This window comes from Bufo gargarizans, chromosome 10 (genome assembly GCF_014858855.1).
Source record: "Bufo gargarizans isolate SCDJY-AF-19 chromosome 10, ASM1485885v1, whole genome shotgun sequence".
Taxonomy (NCBI): Eukaryota; Metazoa; Chordata; class Amphibia; order Anura; family Bufonidae; genus Bufo; species Bufo gargarizans.
Window position 1 is genome coordinate 2,286,097 of NC_058089.1, and position 22,132 is coordinate 2,308,228.

The following is a 22,132-nucleotide window of genomic DNA, read 5'->3' on the forward strand; positions in this document are numbered from 1 at the left end:
GAGACTATGGACTCTTTACTGTAAGAGCAGTGAGACTATGGACTCTATACTGTAAGAGCAGTGAGACTATGGACTCTATACTGTAAGAGCAGTGAGACTATGGACTCTATACTGTAAGAGCAGTGAGACTATGGACTCTATACTGTAAGAGCAGTGAGACTATGGACTCTATACTGTAAGAGCAGTGAGACTATGGACTCTATACTGTAAGAGCAGTGAGACTATGGACTCTATACTGTAAGAGCAGTGAGACTATGGACTCTATACTGTAAGAGCAGTGAGACTATGGACTCTATACTGTAAGAGCAGTGAGACTATGGACTCTATACTGTAAGAGCAGTGAGACTATGGACTCTATACTGTAAGAGCAGTGAGACTATGGACTCTATACTGTAAGAGCAGTGAGACTATGGACTCTATACTGTAAGAGCAGTGAGACTATGGACTCTATACTGTAAGAGCAGTGAGACTATGGACTCTATACTGTAAGAGCAGTGAGACTGTGGACTCTATACTGTAAGAGCAGTGAGACTATGGACTCTATACTGTAAGAGCAGTGAGACTATGGACTCTATACTGTAAGAGCAGTGAGACTATGGACTCTATACTGTAAGAGCAGTGAGACTATGGACTCTATACTGTAAGAGCAGTGAGACTATGGACTCTATACTGTAAGAGCAGTGAGACTATGGACTCTATACTGTAAGGAGCAGTGAGACTATGGGACTCTGTACTGTAAGAGCAGTGAGACTATGGACTCTATACTGTAAGAGCAGTGAGACTATGGACTCTATACTGTAAGAGCAGTGAGACTATGGACTCTATACTGTAAGAGCAGTGAGACTATGGACTCTATACTGTAGAGCAGTGAGACTATGGACTCTATACTGTAAGAGCAGTGAGACTATGGACTTATACTGTAGAGCAGTGAGACTATGGACTCTATACTGTAGGAGCAGTGAGACTATGGACTCTATACTGTAAGAGCAGTGAGACTATGGACTCTATACTGGTAAGAGCAGTGAGACTATGGACTCTATACTGTAAGAGCAGGAGACTATGGACTCTATACTGTAAGAGCAGTGAGACTATGGACTCTATTACTGTAAGAGCAGTGAGACTATGGACTCTATACTGTAAGAGCAGTGAGACTATTGGACTCTATACTGTAAGAGCAGTGAGACTATGGACTCTATACTGTAAGAGCAGTGAGACTATGGACTCTATACTGTAAGAGCAGTGAGACTATGGACTCTATACTGTAAGAGCAGTGAGACTATGGACTCTATACTGTAAGAGCAGTGAGACTATGGACTCTTTACTGTAAGAGCAGTGAGACTATGGACTCTATACTGTAAGAGCAGTGAGACTATGGACTCTATACTGTAAGAGCAGTGAGGCTATGGACTCTATACTGTAAGAGCAGTGAGACTATGGACTCTGTACTGTAAGAGCAGTGAGACTATGGACTCTATACTGTAAGAGCAGTGAGACTATGGACTCTATACTGTAAGAGCAGTGAGACTATGGACTCTATACTGTAAGAGCAGTGAGACTATGGACTCTATACTGTAAGAGCAGTGAGACTATGGACTCTTACTGTAAGAGCAGTGAGACTATGGACTCTATACTGTAAGAGCAGTGAGACTATGGACTCTATACTGTAAGAGCAGTGAGACTATGGACTCTATACTGTAAGAGCAGTGAGACTATGGACTCTATACTGTAAGAGCAGTGAGACTATGGACTCTATACTGTAAGAGCAGTGAGACTATGGACTCTATACTGTAGGAGCAGTGAGACTATGGACTCTATACTGTAGGAGCAGTGAGACTATGGACTCTATACTGTAAGAGCAGTGAGACTATGGACTCTATACTGTAAGAGCAGTGAGACTATGGACTCTATACTGGAAGAGCAGTGAGACTATGGACTCTATACTGGAAGAGCAGTGAGACTATGGACTCTATACTGTAAGAGCAGTGAGACTATGGACTCTATACTGGAAGAGCAGTGAGACTATGGACTCTATACTGGAAGAGCAGTGAGACTATGGACTCTATACTGGAAGAGCAGTGAGACTATGGACTCTATACTGGAGAGCAGTGAGACTATGGACTCTATACTGGAAGAGCAGTGAGACTATGGACTCTATACTGGAAGAGCAGTGAGACTATGGACTCTATACTGGAAGAGCAGTGAGACTATGGACTCTATACTGGAAGAGCAGTGAGGACTATGGACTCTATACTAGAGAGCAGTGAGACTTGGACTCTATACTGGAAGAGCAGTGAGACTATGGACTCTATACTGTAAGAGCAGTGAGACTATGGACCTCTTTACTGTAAAGCAGTGAGACTATGGACTCTTTACTGTAAGAGCAGTGAGACTATGGACTCTATACTGTAAGAGCAGTGAGACTATGGACTCTATACTGTAAGAGCAGTGAGACTATGGACTCTATACTGTAGAGCAGTGAGACTATGGACCTCTATACTGGTAAGAGCAGTGAGACTATGGACTCTATACTGTAAGAGCAGTGAGACTATGGACTCTATACTGTAAGAGCAGTGAGACTATAGACCCTTTACTGTAAGAGCAGTGAGACTATGGACTCTATACTGTAAGAGCAGTGAGACTATGGACTCTATACTGTAAGAGCAGTGAGACTATGGACTCTATACTGTAGGAGCAGTGAGACTATGGACTCTATACTGTAAGAGCAGTGAGACTATGGACTCTATACTGGAAGAGCAGTGAGACTATGGACTCTTATACTGGAAGAGCAGTGAGACTATGGACTCTATACTGGAAGAGCAGTGAGACTATGGACTCTATACTGGAAGAGCAGTGAGACTATGGACTCTATACTGGAAGAGCAGTGAGACTATGGACTCTATACTGGAAGAGCAGTGAGACTATGGACTCTATACTGGAAGAGCAGTGAGACTATGGACTCTATACTGGAAGAGCAGTGAGACTATGGACTCTATACTGGAAGAGCAGTGAGACTATGGACTCTATACTGGTAAGAGCAGTGAGACTATGGACTCTATACTGGAAGAGCAGTGAGACTATGGACTCTATACTGTAAGAGCAGTGAGACTATGGACTCTATACTGGAAGAGCAGTGAGACTATGGACTCTATACTGAAGAGCAGTGAGACTATGGACTCTATACTGGAAGAGCAGTGAGACTATGGACTCTATACTGGAAGAGCAGTGAGACTATGGACTCTATACTGGAAGAGCAGTGAGACTATGGACTCTTACTGTAAGAGCAGTGAGACTATGGACTCTTACTGTAAGAGCAGTGAGACTATGGACTCTATACTGTAAGAGCAGTGAGACTATGGACTCTATACTGTAAGAGCAGTGAGACTATGGACTCTATACTGTAAGAGCAGTGAGACTATGGACTCTATACTGTAAGAGCAGTGAGACTATGGACTCTATACTGTAAGAGCAGTGAGACTATGGACTTTATCCTGTAAGAGCAGTGAGACTATGGACTCTATACTGTAAGAGCAGTGAGACTATGGACTCTTACTGTAAGAGCAGTGAGACTATGGACTCTTACTGTAAGAGCAGTGAGACTATGGACTCTTACTGTAAGAGCAGTGAGACTATGGACTCTTACTGTAAGAGCAGTGAGACTATGGACTCTTACTGTAAGAGCAGTGAGACTATGGACTCTTACTGTAAGAGCAGTGAGACTATGGACTCTTACTGTAAGAGCAGTGAGACTATGGACTCTTTACTGTAAGAGCAGTGAGGACTATGACTCTTACTGGAAGAGCAGTGAGACTATGGACTCTTACTGGAAGAGCAGTGAGACTATGGACTCTTTACTGGAAGAGCAGTGAGACTATGGACTCTTTACTGGAAGAGCAGTGAGACTATGGACTCTTTACTGGAAGAGCAGTGAGACTATGGACTCTTTACTGGAAGAGCAGTGAGACTATGGACTTTACTGTAAGAGCGGTGAGACTATGGACTTTACTGTAAGAGCGGTGAGACTGTGGACTCTATACTGTAAGAGCAGTGAGACTATGGACTCTTTACTGTGAGAGCGGTGAGACTATGGACTCATGTCATGTCCTAATTTCATACCCATAACTGCATCATAATTCAGGTGTAAAATTCTGTCGATAATTTAAACAACCAATAGTTACAGTTGAACAGGTTTCGAGCCCCTGAGATCTTGTTCAGGTCTAGACAGCCTTTGTAAAGGCCCCTCTCACACTATCCAGTAGGGATGAGCGAATCATCCGGAGTCATCCCTACAGGCCAGCACAGCAATTACCTGCTATCAGAGGAGGTGAGAGCTGTGGTTACATGCAGAAATCATCACTACAGCAGTCACTTATCCCATAGAGATCTGCTGACCAGAAACGATGATTTAGGTGTCTGCACCAGCGATCTCTGTAGCTGATAAATGAGCATTTGCCTGATTATTGGGTGATCAGCGGCACCTTTACACAGGGCAATTATCGGGAACAAGCATTCATGGAAATGCTCCTTCTCAGGGTCCATACACACGACCGTATGTATTTTGCAGTCCCAAAAGACGGATCTGCAAAAAAAAACGGATGACATCAGTGTGCATTCAGTATTTTTTGGAACGGAACAGCTGGCCCCTAATTGAACAGTCCTATCCTTGTCCGTAATGCAGATAATAATAGGACATGTTTTGTGGAACGGAAATATGGACATACAGAAACGGAATGCACATGGAATAACTACAGTTTTTTTTGTGGACCTGTTGAAATGAATGGATCCGCATTCGGTCAGCAAAAAAAAACAAAGAAAAAAACTGACATGGAAAGAAAATACGGTTGTGTAAATGAGCCCTCAATCACTGCCCCAATTGTAAGCCTTTGTGACGGGGGTTACATTTACACCGTCTACGGGATTAGTAAATCTGTCTGCCGAGGGGTTTATCTAAGCCTATGCTGTGTGATACGGTCTGCCGAGGGGTTTATCTAAGCCTATGGTGTGTGATACGGTCTGCCGAGGGGTTTATCTAAGCCTATGGTGTGTGATACGGTCTGCCGAGGGGTTTATCTAAGCCTATGGTGTGTGATACGGTCTGCCGAGGGGTTTATCTAAGCCTATGGTGTGTGATACCGTCTGCCGAGGGGTTTATCTAAGCCTATGGTGTGTGATACGGTCTGCCGAGGGGGTTATCTAAGCCTATGGTGTGTGCTACGGTCTGCCGAGGGGTTTATCTAAGCCTATAATGTGTGATACCGTCTGCCGAGGGGTTTATCTAAGCCTATGGTGTGTGATACCGTCTGCCGAGGGGTTTATCTAAGCCTATGGTGTGTGATACGGTCTGCCGAGGGGTTTATCTAAGCCTATGGTGTGTGATACGGTCTGCCGAGGGGTTTATCTAAGCCTATGGTGTGTGATACCGTCTGCCGAGGGGTTTATCTAAGCCTATGGTGTGTGATACGGTCTGCCGAGGGGGTTATCTAAGCCTATGGTGTGTGCTACGGTCTGCCGAGGGGTTTATCTAAGCCTATAATGTGTGATACCGTCTGCCGAGGGGTTTATCTAAGCCTATGGTGTGTGATACGGTCTGCCGAGGGGTTTATCTAAGCCTATGGTGTGTGATACCGTCTGCCGAGGGGTTTATCTAAGCCTATGGTGTGTGATACGGTCTGCCGAGGGGGTTATCTAAGCCTATGGTGTGTGATACCGTCTGCCGAGGGGTTTATCTAAGCCTATGGTGTGTGATACGGTCTGCCGAGGGGTTTATCTAAGCCTATGGTGTGTGATACCGTCTGCCGAGGGGTTTATCTAAGCCTATGGTGTGTGATACCGTCTGCCGAGGGGGTTATCTAAGCCTATGGTGTGTGCTACGGTCTGCCGAGGGGTTTATCTAAGCCTATAATGTGTGATACCGTCTGCCGAGGGGTTTATCTAAGCCTATGGTGTGTGATACCGTCTGCCGAGGGGTTTATCTAAGCCTATGGTGTGTGATACCGTCTGCCGAGGGGTTTATCTAAGCCTATGGTGTGTGATACGGTCTGCCGAGGGGTTTATCTAAGCCTATGGTGTGTGATACCGTCTGCCGAGGGGTTTATCTAAGCCTATGGTGTGTGCTACGGTCTGCCGAGGGGTTTATCTAAGCCTATAATGTGTGCTACGGTCTGCCGAGGGGTTTATCTAAGCCTATAATGTGTGCTACGGTCTGCCGAGGGGTTTATCTAAGCCTATAATGTGTGGATACCGTCTGCCGAGGGGTTTATCTAAGCCTATGGTGTGTGATACCGTCTGCCGAGGGGTTTATCTAAGCCTATGGTGTGTGATACGGTCTGCCGAGGGGTTTATCTAAGCCTATGGTGTGTGATACCGTCTGCCGAGGGGTTTATCTAAGCCTATGGTGTGTGATACGGTCTGCCGAGGGGGTTATCTAAGCCTATGGTGTGTGCTACAGTCTGCCGAGGGGTTTATCTAAGCCTATAATGTGTGCTACGGTCTGCCGAGGGGTTTATCTAAGCCTATGGTGTGTGATACGGTCTGCCGAGGGGTTTATCTAAGCCTATGGTGTGTGATACGGTCTGCTGAGGGGTTTATCTAAGCCTATGGTGTGTGATACGGTCTGCTGAGGGGTTTATCTAAGCCTATGGTGTGTGATACGGTCTGCTGAGGTGGTTATCTAAGCCTATGGTGTGTGCTACGGTCTGCCGAGGGGTTTATCTAAGCCTATGGTGTGTGATATGGTCTGCTGAGGGGGTTTATCTAAGCCTATGGTGTGTGATACGGTCTGCTGAGGTGGATATCTAAGCCTATGGTGTGTGATACGGTCTGCCGAGGGGGTTATCTAAGCCTATGGTGTGTGATACGGTCTGCCGAGGGGGTTATCTAAGCCTATGGTGTGTGATACGGTCTGCCGAGGGGGTTATCTAAGCCTATGGTGTGTGATACGGTCTGCAGAACCAATGGAGGGGAATTTATCTCAAGGAGAAGCTGTTTTTCTGGAGTCTTCATTGGTGTAATTTTGTAGCATCTATAAACCCCCCAGATTCGGTGCACCAGCCCCTGCACCAGAGCACAGGGTAAATCTGAAGTACAACCGCATAAAATCATAATTTAAAAAACTCTTGTGAAACAAAAAGTACATTTAGTTTTGTGTATCTAAGCCGATCATGTGCAATACTGTCTGATGAAGAGCTTGATTATCTGAACCTATCATACAGGCTACTGTTGGATAAACGGGTTCATCTAAGCTATAACGTGCAATATAACAGCACAGTACTACACCCCCCATCATGTAAAGTTATTCAAATTTGCACAAACACAATAGTAGGTAGAACCAGTGGTGAAGCTTGGGTTCCCAGCACCCGGGGAAAGCCATGTATTACGCCCCCCCCAACCTGTGGACTTTCCCTTTTTACAGATAATGTAGTAGATGTCACCTGCAGTCCTATGTAACACCACAGATGATGTAGTAGATGGGTGTGAGGCCCCAGAATACAGAACACGCACAGTGTGACCTGAAGTCTGGGGCCAGGCTGCGGCAGGGTCGGCCATGTTCTCAATCCACCTCCCAATCCTACCGTGAAACAGATATGTGTTTGGACATTACAGACATCACTACATGATATACAGTATAATACAGCAGCACACACCTCGTCCATCCAGTGACGTCTCCTGTGATGTAGACTTTCCTCAGCGTCTTCACTCGGAGATGAGACCATAAGACCGCCATCACACCTTCCTTCAGCCGCGTCTCATCTCTGCAGAGTTTCACAGGAAACATTTTTAGATTCCTCATTTTACTATCATCCTCCTTGTACCTCAACACTGTCATCCTGCTGCCCCCCAATACTGTGGTAGAGCCAGACAGATGGGAGGCCCAGAACTGAGGCACACTAATGTACACTATTACACTATAGGGGCCACTATATACTAATATTACATAGGGGTCATTATATATACTAATATTACAGAGGGGCCACTATATATTTTAATACTACACAGGGGGCTATTATATATTATAATACTACACAGGGGGCTATTATATATTATAATACTACACAGGGGGCTATATATACTAATATTACAGAGGGGCCACTATATATTATAATACTACACAGGGGGCTATTATATATTATAATGCTACACAGGGGGCTATATATACTAATATTACAGAGGGGCCACTATATATTATAATACTACACAGGGGGCTATTATATATTATAATACTACACAGGGGGCTGTTATATATTATAATACTACACAGGGGGCTATTATATATTATAATACTACACAGGGGGCTATTATATATTATAATACTACACAGGGGGCTATTATATATACTAATATTACAGAGGGGTCATTATATATCCTAGTCCGGGTGGAGGAGGCACAGAGGAGGCAAAACCACTGTGTAGAGATAAGCAAATTTCATGTTATAAAATTTGTTTGTGCTTCATTTGGTTGTAAAAGCAGAATTGCGTTGTGGATTCTGTTACCACCGACCATAACGCAATTCTATGACGGAATGTGTAACGGAGCGCCATTAGAGACATTCCGTTATTCATTCCGTCATATTAGAAGTCTATGGGCTGCATAACGGATCCGTTATGCATTCCATCATAGAATTGCGTCATGGTCGGTGGTAACGGAATCCATAACGCAATTCTGCTTTTACCACCAAACACATTTCAAAATCTGAAATTCGCTCATCTCTACCGCAGTGCAGAGGGGGCACAGGCGAGACAAGACCACCTTATGGAGTTAAAATACCTAATGTGAGGGGATGTACTGTATGGTGAGCAATGTAACTGTGGGGACTTTATAAGAGCCTCATATACCCCACTACAAACTACAGGAAACTACAGCCCCCAGAGACCCCTCATATACCCCACTACAAACTACAGCCCCCAGAGACCCCTCATATACTCCACTACAAACTACAGGAAACTACAGCCCCCAGAGACCCCTCATATACCCCACTACAAACTACAGCCCCCAGAGACCCCTCATATACTCCACTACAAACTACAGGAAACTACAGCCCCCAGAGACCCCTCATATACCCCACTACAAACTACAGCCCCCAGAGACCCCTCATATACTCCACTACAAACTACAGGAAACTACAGCCCCCAGAGACCCCTCATATACTCCACTACAAACTACAGGAAACTACAGCCCCCAGAGACCCCTCATATACTCCACTACAAACTACAGCCCCCAGAGACCCCTCATATACTCCACTACAAACTACAGGAAACTACAGCCCCCAGAGACCCCTCATATACCCCCACTACAAACTACAGCCCCCAGAGACCCCTCATATACTCCACTACAAACTACAGGAAACTACAGCCCCCAGAGACCCCTCATATACCCCACTACAAACTACAGCCCCCAGAGACCCCTCATATACTCCACTACAAACTACAGCCCCCAGAGACCCCTCATATACTCCACTACAAACTACAGCCCCCAGAGACCCCTCATATACTCCACTACAAACTACAGCCCCCAGAGACCCCACATATACACCACTACAAACTACAGCCCCCAGAGACCCCTCATATACTCCACTAATACAGCCCCCAGAGACCCCTCATATACTCCACTACAAACTACAGCCCCCAGAGACCCCTCATATACTCCACTACAAACTACAGCCCCCAGAGACCCCTCATATACTCCACTACAAACTACAGCCCCCAGAGACCCCTCATATACTCCACTACAAACTACAGCCCCCAGAGACCCCTCATATACTCCACTACAAACTACAGCCCCCAGAGACCCCTCATATACTCCACTACAAACTACAGGAAAATACAGCCCCCAGAGACCCCTCATATACTCCACTAATATAGCTCCCCAGAGACCCCTCAGATACTCCACTAATACAGCCCCCCAGAGACCCCTCATATACTCCACTATACAGCCCCCAGAGACCCCTCATATACTCCACTACAAACTACAGCCCCCAGAGACCCCTCATATAGTCCACTAATACAGCCCCCCAGAGACCCCTCATATACTCCACTAATACAGCCCCCAGAGACCCCTCAGATACTCCACTAATACAGCCCCCAGAGACCCCTCATATACTCCACTAATACAGCCCCCCAGAGACCCCTCATATACTCCACTAATACAGCCCCCCAGAGGACCCCTCATATACTCCACTAATACAGCCCCCCAGAGACCCCTCATATACTCCACTAATATAGCTCCCCAGAGACCCCTCAGATACTCCACTAATACAGCCCCCCAGAGACCCCTCATATACTCCACTAATACAGCCCCCCAGAGACCCCTCATATACTCCACTAATACAGCCCCCAGAGACCCCTCATATACTCCACTAATACAGCCCCCCAGAGACCCCTCATATACTCCACTAATACAGCCCCCCAGAGACCCCTCATATACTCCACTAATACAGCCCCCCAGAGACCCCTCATATACTCCACTAATACAGCCCCCCAGAGACCCCTCATATACTCCACTAATACAGCCCCCCAGAGACCCCTCATATACTCCACTAATACAGCCCCCCAGAGACCCCTCATATACTCCACTAATACAGCCCCCCAGAGACCCCTCTATAACGCCACTAATACAGCCCCCCAGAGACCCCTCATATACTCCACTAATACAGCCCCCCAGAGACCCCTCATATACTCCACTAATACAGCCCCCCAGAGACCCCTCATATACTCCACTAATACAGCCCCTCAGAGACCCCTCATATACTCCACTAAATACAGCCCCCAGAGACCCCGTCATATACTCCACTAATACAGCCCCCAGAGACCCCTCATATACTCCACTAATACAGCCCCCGAGACCCCTCATATACTCCACTAATACGCCCCCAGAGACCCCTCATATACTCACTAATACAGCCCCCAGAGACCCCTCATATACTCCACTAATACAGCCCCCCCAGAGACCCCTCATATACTCCACTAATACAGCCCCCAGAGACCCTCATATACTCCACTAATACAGCCCCCAGAGACCCCTCATATACTCCACTAATACAGCCCCCAGAGACCCCTCATATACTCCACTAATACAGCCCCCAGAGACCCCTCATATACTCCACTAATACAGCCCCCAGAGACCCCTCATATACTCCACTAATACAGCCCCCAGAGACCCCTCATATACTCCACTAATACAGCCCCCCAGAGACCCCTCATATACTCCACTAATACAGCCCCCAGAGACCCTCATATACTCCACTAATACAGCCCCCCAGAGACCCCTCATATACTCCACTAATACAGCCCCCCAGAGAGCCCCTCATATACTCCACTAATACAGCCCCCCAGAGACCCCTCATATACTCCACTAATACAGCTCCCCAGAGACCCCTCATATACTCCACTAATACGCCCCCAGAGACCCCTCATATACTCCACTAATACAGCCCCCCAGAGACCCCTCATATACTCCACTAATACAGCCCCCCAGAGACCCCTCATATACTCCACTAATACAGCCCCCAGAGACCCCTCATATACTCCACTAATACAGCCCCCAGAGACCCCTCATATACTCCACTAATACAGCCCCCAGAGACCCCTCATATACTCCACTAATACAGCCCCCCAGAGACCCCTCATATACTCCACTAATACAGCCCCCAGAGACCCCTCATATACTCCACTAATACAGCCCCCAGAGACCCCTCATATACTCCACTAATACAGCCCCCAGAGACCCTCATATACTCCACTAATACAGCCCCCAGAGACCCCTCATATACTCCACTATACAGCCCAATACATAATCCACTAATACAGCCCCCAGAGACCCCTCATATACTCCACTAATACAGCCCCCCAGAGACCCCTCATATACTCCACTAATACAGCCCCCAGAGACCCCTCATATACTCCACTAATACAGCCCCCAGAGACCCCTCATATACTCCACTAATACAGCCCCCAGAGACCCCTCATATACTCCACTAATACAGCCCCCAGAGACCCCTCATATACTCCACTAATACAGCCCCCAGAGACCCCTCATATACTCCACTAATACAGCCCCCAGAGACCCCTCATATACTCCACTAATACAGCCCCAGAGACCCCTGCATATACTCCACTAATACAGCCCCAGAGACCCCTCATATACTCCACTAATACAGCCCCCCAGAGACCCCTCATATACTCCACTAATACAGCCCCCCCAGAGACCACCTCATATACTCCACTAATACAGCCCCCAGAGACCCCTCATATACTCCACTAATACAGCCCCCAGAGACCCCTCATATACTCCACTAATACAGCCCCCAGAGACCCCTCATATACTCCACTAATACAGCCCCCAGAGACCCCTCATATACTCCACTAATACAGCCCCCCGAGACCCCTCATATACTCCACTAATACAGCCCCCCAGAGACCCCTCATATACTCCACTAATACAGCCCACCAGAGACCCCTCATATACTCCACTAATACAGCCAACCCCAGAGACCCCTCATATACTCCACTAATACAGCCCCCAGAGACCCCTCATATACTCCACTAATACAGCCCCAGAGACCCTCATATACTCCACTAATACAGCCCCCCAGAGACCCCTCATATACTCCACTAATACAGCCCCCCAGAAGACCCCTCATATACTCCACTAATACAGCCCCCCAGAGACCCCTCATATACTCCACTAATACAGCCCCCAGAGACCCCTCATATACTCCACTAATACAGCCCCCAGAGACCCCTCATATACTCCACTAATACAGCCCCCAGAGACCCCTCATATACTCCACTAATACAGCCCCCAGAGACCCCTCATATACTCCACTAATACAGCCCCCAGAGACCCCTCATATACTCCACTAATACAGCCCCCAGAGACCCCTCATATACTCCACTAATACAGCCCCCAGAGACCCCTCATATACTCCACTAATACAGCCCCCCAGAGACCCCTCATATACTCCACTAATACAGCCCCCAGAGACCCCTCATATACTCCACTAATACAGCCCCCAGAGACCCCTCATATACTCCACTAATACAGCCCCCAGAGACCCCTCATATACTCCACTAATACAGCCCCCAGAGACCCCTCATATACTCCACTAATACAGCCCCCAGAGACCCCTCATATACTCCACTAATACAGCCCCCAGAGACCCCTCATATACTCACTAATACAGCCCCCAGAGACCCCTCATATACTCCACTAATACAGCCCCCAGAGACCCCTCATATACTCCACTAATACAGCCCCCCAGAGACCCCTCATATACTCCACTAATACAGCCCCCAGAGACCCCTCATATACTCCACTAATACAGCCCCCAGAGACCCCTCATATACTCCACTAATACAGCCCCCCAGAGACCCCTCATATACTCCACTAATACAGCCCCCAGAGACCCCTCATATACTCCACTAATACAGCCCCCAGAGACCCTCATATACTCCACTAATACAGCCCCCAGAGACCCCTCATATACTCCACTAATACAGCCCCCCAGAGACCCCTCATATACTCCACTAATACAGCCCCCCAGAGACCCCTCATATACTCCACTAATACAGCCCCCCAGAGACCCCTCATATACTCCACTAATAAGCCCCCAGAGACCCCTCATATACTCCACTAATACAGCCCCCAGAGACCCCTCATATACTCCACTAATACAGCCCCCCAAGAGACCCCTCATATACTCCACTAATACAGCCCCCCAGAGACCCCTCATATACTCCACTAATACAGCCCCAGAGACCCCTTCATATACTCCACTAATACAGCCCCCAGAGACCCCTCATATACTCCACTAATTACAGCCCCCAGAGACCCTCATATACTCCACTATACACTCCAGACCCCCAGAGGACCCCTCATATACTCCACTAATACAGCCCCCCAGAGACCTCATATACTCCCACTAATACAGCTCCCAGAGGACCCCTCATATACTCCACTAATACAGCCCCCACCCTCTACTCCACTAAGTACCCCTCATATACTCATACTACAGCCCCCAGAGAGCCCCTCATATACTCCACTAATACAGCCCCCCAGAGACCCTCATATACTCACTATACAGCCCCCAGAGACCCCTATATACTCCACTAATACAGCCCCCCAGAGACCCTCATATACTCCACTAATACAGCCCCCAGAGACCCCTCATATACTCCACTAATACAGCCCCCAGAGACCCCTCATATACTCCACTAATACAGCCCCCAGAGACCCCTCATATACTCCACTAATACAGCCCCCCAGAGACCCCTCATATACTCCACTAATACAGCCCCCCAGAGACCCCTCATATACTCCACTAATACAGCCCCCAGAGACCCCTCATATACTCCACTAATACAGCCCTCTGTACTGGAAGTGCCTGCTCTCTCCCCGCTCTGCTTCTCCTGGCACAGTCTGTAAGGGGCGGGAGGAAGCAGTCACATGATCTCATGACGTCATGCCCTCGAAGAAGCCAATACATTCTAGGCCTGTCTTGACTCTTGAAGCCTATGAGGCAGAATGGAAGTGCCTGCTGCCATGCGCCCCCTGCAATTTGGCGCCCGGGGAAATAGTCCCCCCGCACGCTACGCCACTGGGTAGAACAGCATGTATCCGACAGCCTGTATCCATCAACAGCACGTTTACAACAGCGTATATCCATCAACAGCACGTATCCAACAGCGTGTATCTAACTGCATGTATCTATTTCTGACTAGAACACAGCGACTTTAGTGGCTCCAGAAGATGAGAAGGTCCCATGTTTGGAAAGTTCTATGTGCAGTGTGTTTTGGCCTGTGCCTGGCGGTCACGGTCCTCCGCGGTCCCGCTGACGTCCAGTGTCCGGACCCATCGAACCCCTACCTCCAGGTAAAAGGCGCCCATTTACAGATCAGAGCCATGACAGACTCCGCCGCCTGGACCGGCACCGGGTCTCGCGGGCTCCGCCGCTCACAGACCTGCTGCTCGGCGGACACTGTTCTCTATTCCTATATTAACTATTGGTTAAACTGTGGAAGTTTGGGTGCAAAATGTCGCACCCTAAGCCACGGCCCCTTCTCGGGCTGCATGCAGGTGCCTTCTCTAAACCTGGATGCACCAAATTGTGCCACATTTTGGTGCAATTTACTCCAAAACCTAGGTGCGCTAACATTAGTAGACGTGAGCCGGTGTTCGAGCGTAGAGCTGAACGTGGAGACTGCCGAAATCTTCTGTGCATTATAAAGGGGTTCAGCAGCAGTAAATGTGACAACATAGACCTGGTCCGGCAGCACGGACATCCTCTTCCTGGCTGTGACGCCATAGTCCCATACACTAAGTCACCGGCCTCAGCAGTAAATGTGATAACATAGACCTGGTCCGGCAGCACGGACATCCTCTTCCTGGCTGTGACGCCATAGTCCCATACACTAAGTCACCGGCCTCAGCAGTAAATGTGACAACATAGACCTGCTCCGGCAGCACGGACATCCTCTTCCTGGCTGTGACGCCATAGTCCCATACACTCAGGCTGGGTTCACACCTGAGCGTTTTACAGCGCGTTCCTACGCGCTGTAAAACGCTCAACAAGGAGAAACCAATGATTCCCTATGGGAATGGTTCACACTTGGGCGTTTTACAGCGCGTACGATCGCGCTGTAAAACGCCCGACGCTCCAAAAAGTACATGAGCGACTTTTGGGGCGTTTGTGGCCATAGGACACTGTAGTGAATCACACAAACGCGCGTCAAACGCGCGTTTACTATTACAAAAACGCGCATAAAAATGTGCGTCAAAAACGCGCGTAAAACGCGCGTTTGCGCAACGCTCAAGTGTGAACCCAGCCTCAGTCACCGGCCTCAGCAGCAGTAAATGTGATAACATAGACCTGCTCCGGCAGCACGGACATCCTCTTCCTGGCTGTGACGCCATAGTCCCATACACTAAGTCACCGGCCTCAGCAGTAAATGTGATAACATAGACCTGCTCCGCTCTGGCCCAGCAGCACGGACATCCTCTTCCTGGCTGTGACGCCATAGTCCCATACACTAAGTCACCGGCGTCAGCAGTAAATGTGATAACATAGACCCGCTCCGCTCTGCTCCGGCAGCACAGACCTCCTCTTCCTGGCTGTGACGCCATAGTCCCATACACTAAGTCACCAGCCGGCAGCAGTAAATGTGATAACATAGACCTGCTCCGCTCTGCTCCGGCAGCACGGACATCCTCTTCCTGGCTGTGATGCCATAGTCCCATACACTAAGTCACCGGCCTCAGCAGTAAATGTGATAACATAGACCTGCTCCGGCAGCACAGACATCCTCTTTCTGGCTGTGACGCCATAGTCCCATACACTAAGTCACCGGCCTCGGCATTAAATGTGATAATATAGACCTGCTCCGCTCTGGTCCGGCAGCACGGACATCCTCTTCCTGGCTGTGATGCCATAGTCCCATACACTAAGTCACCGGCCTCAGCAGTAAATGTGATAACATAGACCTGCTCCGCTCTGGTCCGGCAGCACGGACATCCTCTCCCTGGCTGTGACGCCATTGTCCCATACACTAAGTCACCGGCCTCGGCAATAAATGTGATAACATAGACCTGCTCCGCTGTGGTCCGGCAGCATGGACATCCTCTTCCTGGCTGTGACGCCATTGTCCCATACACTAAGTCACCGGCCTCAGCAGTAAATGTGATAACATAGACCTGCTCCGCTCTGGTCCGGCAGCACGGACATCCTCTTCCTGGCTGTGACGCCATAGTCCCATACACTAAGTCACCGGCCTCAGCAGTAAATGTGATAACATAGACCTGCTCCGCTCTGGTCCGGCAGCACGGACATCCTCTTCCTGGCTGTGACGCCATAGTCCCATACACTAAGTCACCGGCCTCAGCAGTAAATGTGATAACATAGACCTGCTCCGCTCTGGTCCTGCAGCACGGACATCCTCTTCCTGGCTGTGACGCCATAGTCCCATACACTAAGTCACCGGCCTCAGCAGCAGTAAATGTGATAACATAGACCTGCTCCGGCAGCACGGACATCCTCTTCCTGGCTGTGACACCATTGTCCCATACACTAAGTCACCGGCCTCAGCAGTAAATGTGATAACATAGACCTGCTCCGCTCTGCTCCGGCAGCACGGACATCCTCTTCCTGGCTGTGACGCCATAGTCCCATACACTAAGTCACCGGCCGGCAGCAGTAAATGTGATAACATAGACCTGCTCCACTCTGGTCCGGCAGCACGGACATCCTCTTCCTGGCTGTGACGCCATAGTCCCATACACTAAGTCACCGGCCTCAGCAGTATGAAGGATGTCACCACTGCAACCAGAAAGCCAAGCACCAATGGGTAGCAGTGGGGAGAAAGGGGGCGAATTGAGAGGGCGTTTGTTCTATCACATTTCCGGCTGCTGCCCCTGTTTTCCATTCATTCACTGTTTCTGGCTTTACAGAGAAGAGAAGTAGAGGACAACCGCTTGTTCGATGTGAACCGGGACGCTCTGCAAAGTCTTGACATCCCCTACAAATATCTGCTGGGTTCTCAGTCTGGAACAAAAAGTGAGTATGTGCCGGAGGGCGCCTTCACAGGGTGCGATTCTGATCCGTGAAAGCACCGACTGATGATAAAACGCGGTGAATGATGGCCCTTTACACTGACTGATGGAAAGTGCATGGGGGATGAATGATCGTCATTGTGATTATTATGTTTACACAGGGAGATGTTCTGCCGATAAACTAGGATTTATGTGGTGCTTAAACTATTGGATCACCTCTTGTCGGCACATTATGAACGGGGATGACCAACCTGTGGTCCTCCAGCTGTTGTAAAACTACAACTCCCAGCATGCCCACACTGCCTACAGCTATCAGCCTACAGAAGGGCATGGTGGGAGTTGTAGTTTTACAACAGCTGGAGGGCCACAGGTTGGCCATCCCTGGTCTAGGAATTCAGGGGGTCGATGTATTTCATGTGAAAACGTGTTCCTGTTCTAAATAAGAATCGGGACGTAAGGGATGAAAACTCTCAGACAGGGTCTTGGGGATCATTTCTGGAGAATGGCCACGGGGTCCCATACAAGTCAGATTCTTGTGCCCTCCGTTATTTTGTATCGGAGGGAAGTAAGACCATGTTATTTTAATGGCGGTTTCTAGGAATTTTTGTTGACCTCGCCTAAGGACTGTCCGAACGCCACCAAGAAGAGCACCGAGGCCGAAAGCACCATCGCCCCGTGTTGTATCCACACATACAGCTCAGCCCCATTCAAGTAAAGGCATAAGACTGCGGCATCAGGCACAGCCGTCCGCATCCATTACATTTTTTCCCCCCAACTTTTTATTGAGTTTAATATTTTTCCAGCACATACACTATACAGTAAGGCTAACGGTCCGTGAACGTAAAAGTATAATAAAAATATGAAAAAAGAAAGAGATAAAGTCTCTCCACATCTAGAATGATATTGTAGACTTGCGAGTGTCCCATGCTAGCCAGCGTTGTACCACGCTGAAGTGCGACCGAGTATTCCAAGGACCGGATATCTTGTATCCAAGTATAAAAGTCAGATCTCGTAGTAGGTAAATATATGGAGGAGCAGGACCACATGAGGAGCACTAAAGGGGCTCTAGAGATACGGATATCTAAAATGTCCTGCACTGTAACCATGGCTCTATCGCTGGGCAGGACCGGAAACATGGAATAGGGGAATAGGGAGGCTTTCGGCTGAGAACATCTCCAGCACAGATCCGGCAGCACCTCAGGGTTCAGGGTATGTAGTACTTTTGGGATACGATACCAGAGTATCAAAATCTTTAATTGGTTCTCCCTGTAAGTGATACAAGAAGAGCTAGAGGGTGCCCTCCTCCATATGGTTCACCAAAGTCTCTGGCGAGAGCTCCCTACGTGGCCAATCTTCCCATTTTCGCATGTACGAATGTTTGAAGTCTGAAGAGGTCAGTATCTGGTTAATATCAGATATAAGGCCCTTAGATGAGGGGCCACAGATCCAGGCACCCTAAAAGAAGAGGGTCGGGACATCTAAGGGTACTTTCACACTTGCGTTTTTCTTTTCCGGCGCTGAGTTCCGTCACAGGGGCTCTATACCGGAAAATAACTGATCAGTTTTATCCTAATGCATTCTGAATGGAGAGCAATCGGTTCAGGAAGCATCAGTTCAGTCATTTTGACTGATCAGTCAAAAGATAAAACCGCAGCATGCTACGGTTTTATCTCTGGCGAAAAAAACTGAAGACTTGCCTGAATGCCGGATCCAGCATTTTTCCCCATAGAAATGTATTAGTGCCGGATCCGGCATTCAAAATGCCGGATCCGTCCTTCTGGTCTGCGCATGCGCATACTGTGAAAAAAGATACAAGACGGATCCGTCTGTCCGTATGACAAGCAGAGAGACGGATCCGTTCTCGCAATGCATTTGTGAGATGGATCCGCATCCGGATGCGTCTCACAAATGCTTTCAGTCACATCCAGATCGGCGGATCCTGCGGGCAGTTCCGACGACTGAACTGCTTGCCGGATCACACTGCTGCTAGTGTGAAAGTAGCCTAATGATCCCAACGCATTCCTGCAGTAGTGGAGTATTCTGCGGTACGGAAATGCTGAGGGGCTTGGCAGGGAGAATTTAGTCTGAAGGTCCTCAAAGGCTTTGCTTAATAACCTTTTTTAAAATCTTTTTTTTTTTTTCCCTTCACTAAGGATTCCTATCCATTGGTATATCTTCTGTGAAGAGAAAGAAAGAAAGTTACCTGCTGGACACAATCCAGTCAATCTTCATCCACAGCAGCCAGAGCGAGCGGGATGAATTGGTGGTGGTCATCTACCTGGCGAACACAAAGTACACCGATAACCAGGACACCGCAGAGGAAATAAAGAAGCATTTTGCTGCAGAGATTGCTGCGGGTCATCTGATGGTCATCAGCAGCTACATCAATGCCTACCCGCCTCTGGACGGCTTAAAGAGAAACTATAATGACCATCCTGAAAGAGTGAGGTTTCGCTCCAAGCAGAATGTGGACTATGCCTTCCTAGTCAACTTTTGTGCCAACATGTCTCAGTATTATCTTATGTTAGAGGACGATGTGACTTCTTCTAGGAACTTCCTTTCCTCAATTAGGAAATATATCGAGCAGTACACCTCCCCATGGACTACTATAACCTTTTCTAACTTGGGATACATCGGAAAGCTGTACCACAACGAGGACCTTCCAAAACTGACCCGCTTCTTGCTCCTCTTCTACGACGAGATGCCATGCGATTGGCTTCTAGACCTGTTTTACCGATCCAAAGCTCAAGGGGGCATTATCCGATACAAACCGTCTCTCTTCCAACATATAGGAACATTTTCCTCGTTTCAGGGAACATACAATAAACTGAAAGACAAAGACTTTGTAGAAGTTGTGAATCCATTCGGCGACCAACCTCTGGCCTCTTGCTTCACGGATATTAAGGTCTACAAAGATAACACTCCAGATAACATTTGTTCTCCGGGTCCCAGCTTCTTCTGGGGAATTGAAATCGACTCTGGCAAATATTTCACAATGGTTTTTCAAAAACCAATTGACATTCAAAAAATTGCCATAATCACCGGGACTCCAGAACATCCCAAGGATACGCTGAAATTGGGTAATGTTCAGATAGGACGACAAAAGGAGCAGAAAGGAGAAACCTGCAAAACCTTTACAAACATTGGCCAGTTTGGAAATGGAACATTTGTACTTGAAAATATAGACCACGCTACAGGAGCATTGATAGACTGCCTTAAAATTCAGGTTTCTGCTCCCCAGGCTGACTGGCTATTGATACAAAAAGTAGGTATTTGGGTCAGGAAGGAGAAGATACAGAATGGCACCTCGTCTCATGATGTTTCGGTCTCTAGGTAGGTTCATTTCAAGATTGTGATTGTGATTGATATTTGTGTGTTATTCTTTTCGCAAAGCGCCCCTATTATTTCCGTACCGTCTTATGATTGCACGCTCCACACCACGGTCAGAATCGAGACCTAAATAAACAGCATGCAGTCACTGTATTCCTAAGAAAATTAATTTATCATTTTCTCCAAGAAAAGTAATATGCCCTTTTTTGTGGTATTCATAAGACACTGAAAACCATTCCCGGATCACGTTGAGGAATACGCCTTGTATGAGCTGCGGAGTGGGGGGTCGGAGGGGGGGGGGGGGCGACAACTGCTCTAAGCACATTTCTGCCTTACAAAAGCGTCTGTCACTGTTCAGTAACTGTCAAAATCATAAACCTACCAAGAAGGTGAAGGCACCGAAGACTCGGTCAAGATCCAGCACTAAATAACCACTGCTTAAAGGGTTGTTTATCATGTAGATGCAGTTAATAAAAGGCACTTACTAATGTATTGTGAATCTCCATATCGCCTCCTTTGCTGGCTGGATTCATGTTTCTATCCCATTATACATGTCTCGTTTCCATGGTTACGAGCACCCTTTAATCCAGCAGCGGTGGTCATGCTTGCACACTGTAGGAAAACACTCTTGCCTATGCGCACTCCCACAATCCTGGCTGCCACATAGGTCGACGCATTTTCCTATAGTGTGCAAGCACGACCACCGCTGCTGGATTGAAGGTGGTCGTAACCATGGAAACAAGCAGTGTATAATGTGATAGAAACATGAATCCAGCCAGCAAAGGAGGCAATATGGAGACAATACATTAGTAAGTGCCTGGTAGTAACTTTCTCTACGTGATAAATGCCATTTGCTGAAGTGACGCAACCCCTTTCCAGCATGAAGGACTCTGGGTCATAGTGGTTTTTCAGTGTTAGATCTTAATTGAGTCTTGCAATAAAGCCCGATAGATTTTTATCCTATGAATACTGGGGTTTTCCTTTCATCAAGAATAATTAAAAATAAGTAACCAGTGATATTCTCAGGTCATATAATACTGCTCCTATGTACAAGAATAGAACTACTATAATACTGCTCCTATGTACAAGAATATATCTACTATAATACTGCCTGCTATGTACAAGAATAGAACTACTATAATACTGCTCCTATGTACAAGAATAGAACTACTATAATACTGCTCCTATGTACAAGAATAGAACTACTATAATACTGCTCCTATGTACAAGAATAGAACTACTATAATACTGCTCCTATGTACAAGAA

General features: G+C 47.6%; 1 protein-coding gene and 1 long non-coding RNA gene across 4 annotated transcripts in view; one reads left to right on the forward strand and one right to left on the reverse strand.

Annotated features, from left to right (window-relative positions):
* LOC122920885 overlaps window positions 1–7,750 on the reverse strand; it is a 68,943-nt gene extending 61,193 nt beyond the window's left edge. Inside the window, exon 1 of the long non-coding RNA XR_006386945.1 lies at window positions 7,641–7,750. This is a non-coding gene — a long non-coding RNA (uncharacterized LOC122920885). The remainder of the gene's footprint in view (window positions 1–7,640) is intronic.
* The window catches only part of LOC122920881 (alpha-1,3-mannosyl-glycoprotein 4-beta-N-acetylglucosaminyltransferase C-like), a 42,299-nt gene that overhangs the window by 14,477 nt on the left and 5,690 nt on the right, over window positions 1–22,132 (forward strand). For all 3 annotated transcript variants that reach the window (XM_044270683.1, XM_044270682.1, XM_044270684.1), the window contains exons 2-4: window positions 14,712–14,862; window positions 17,434–17,539; window positions 19,689–20,868. In XM_044270683.1, coding sequence (XP_044126618.1) covers window positions 14,740–14,862; window positions 17,434–17,539; window positions 19,689–20,868 — 1,409 coding nt within the window. In that variant the 5' untranslated portion in view covers window positions 14,712–14,739. The remainder of the gene's footprint in view (window positions 1–14,711; window positions 14,863–17,433; window positions 17,540–19,688; window positions 20,869–22,132) is intronic.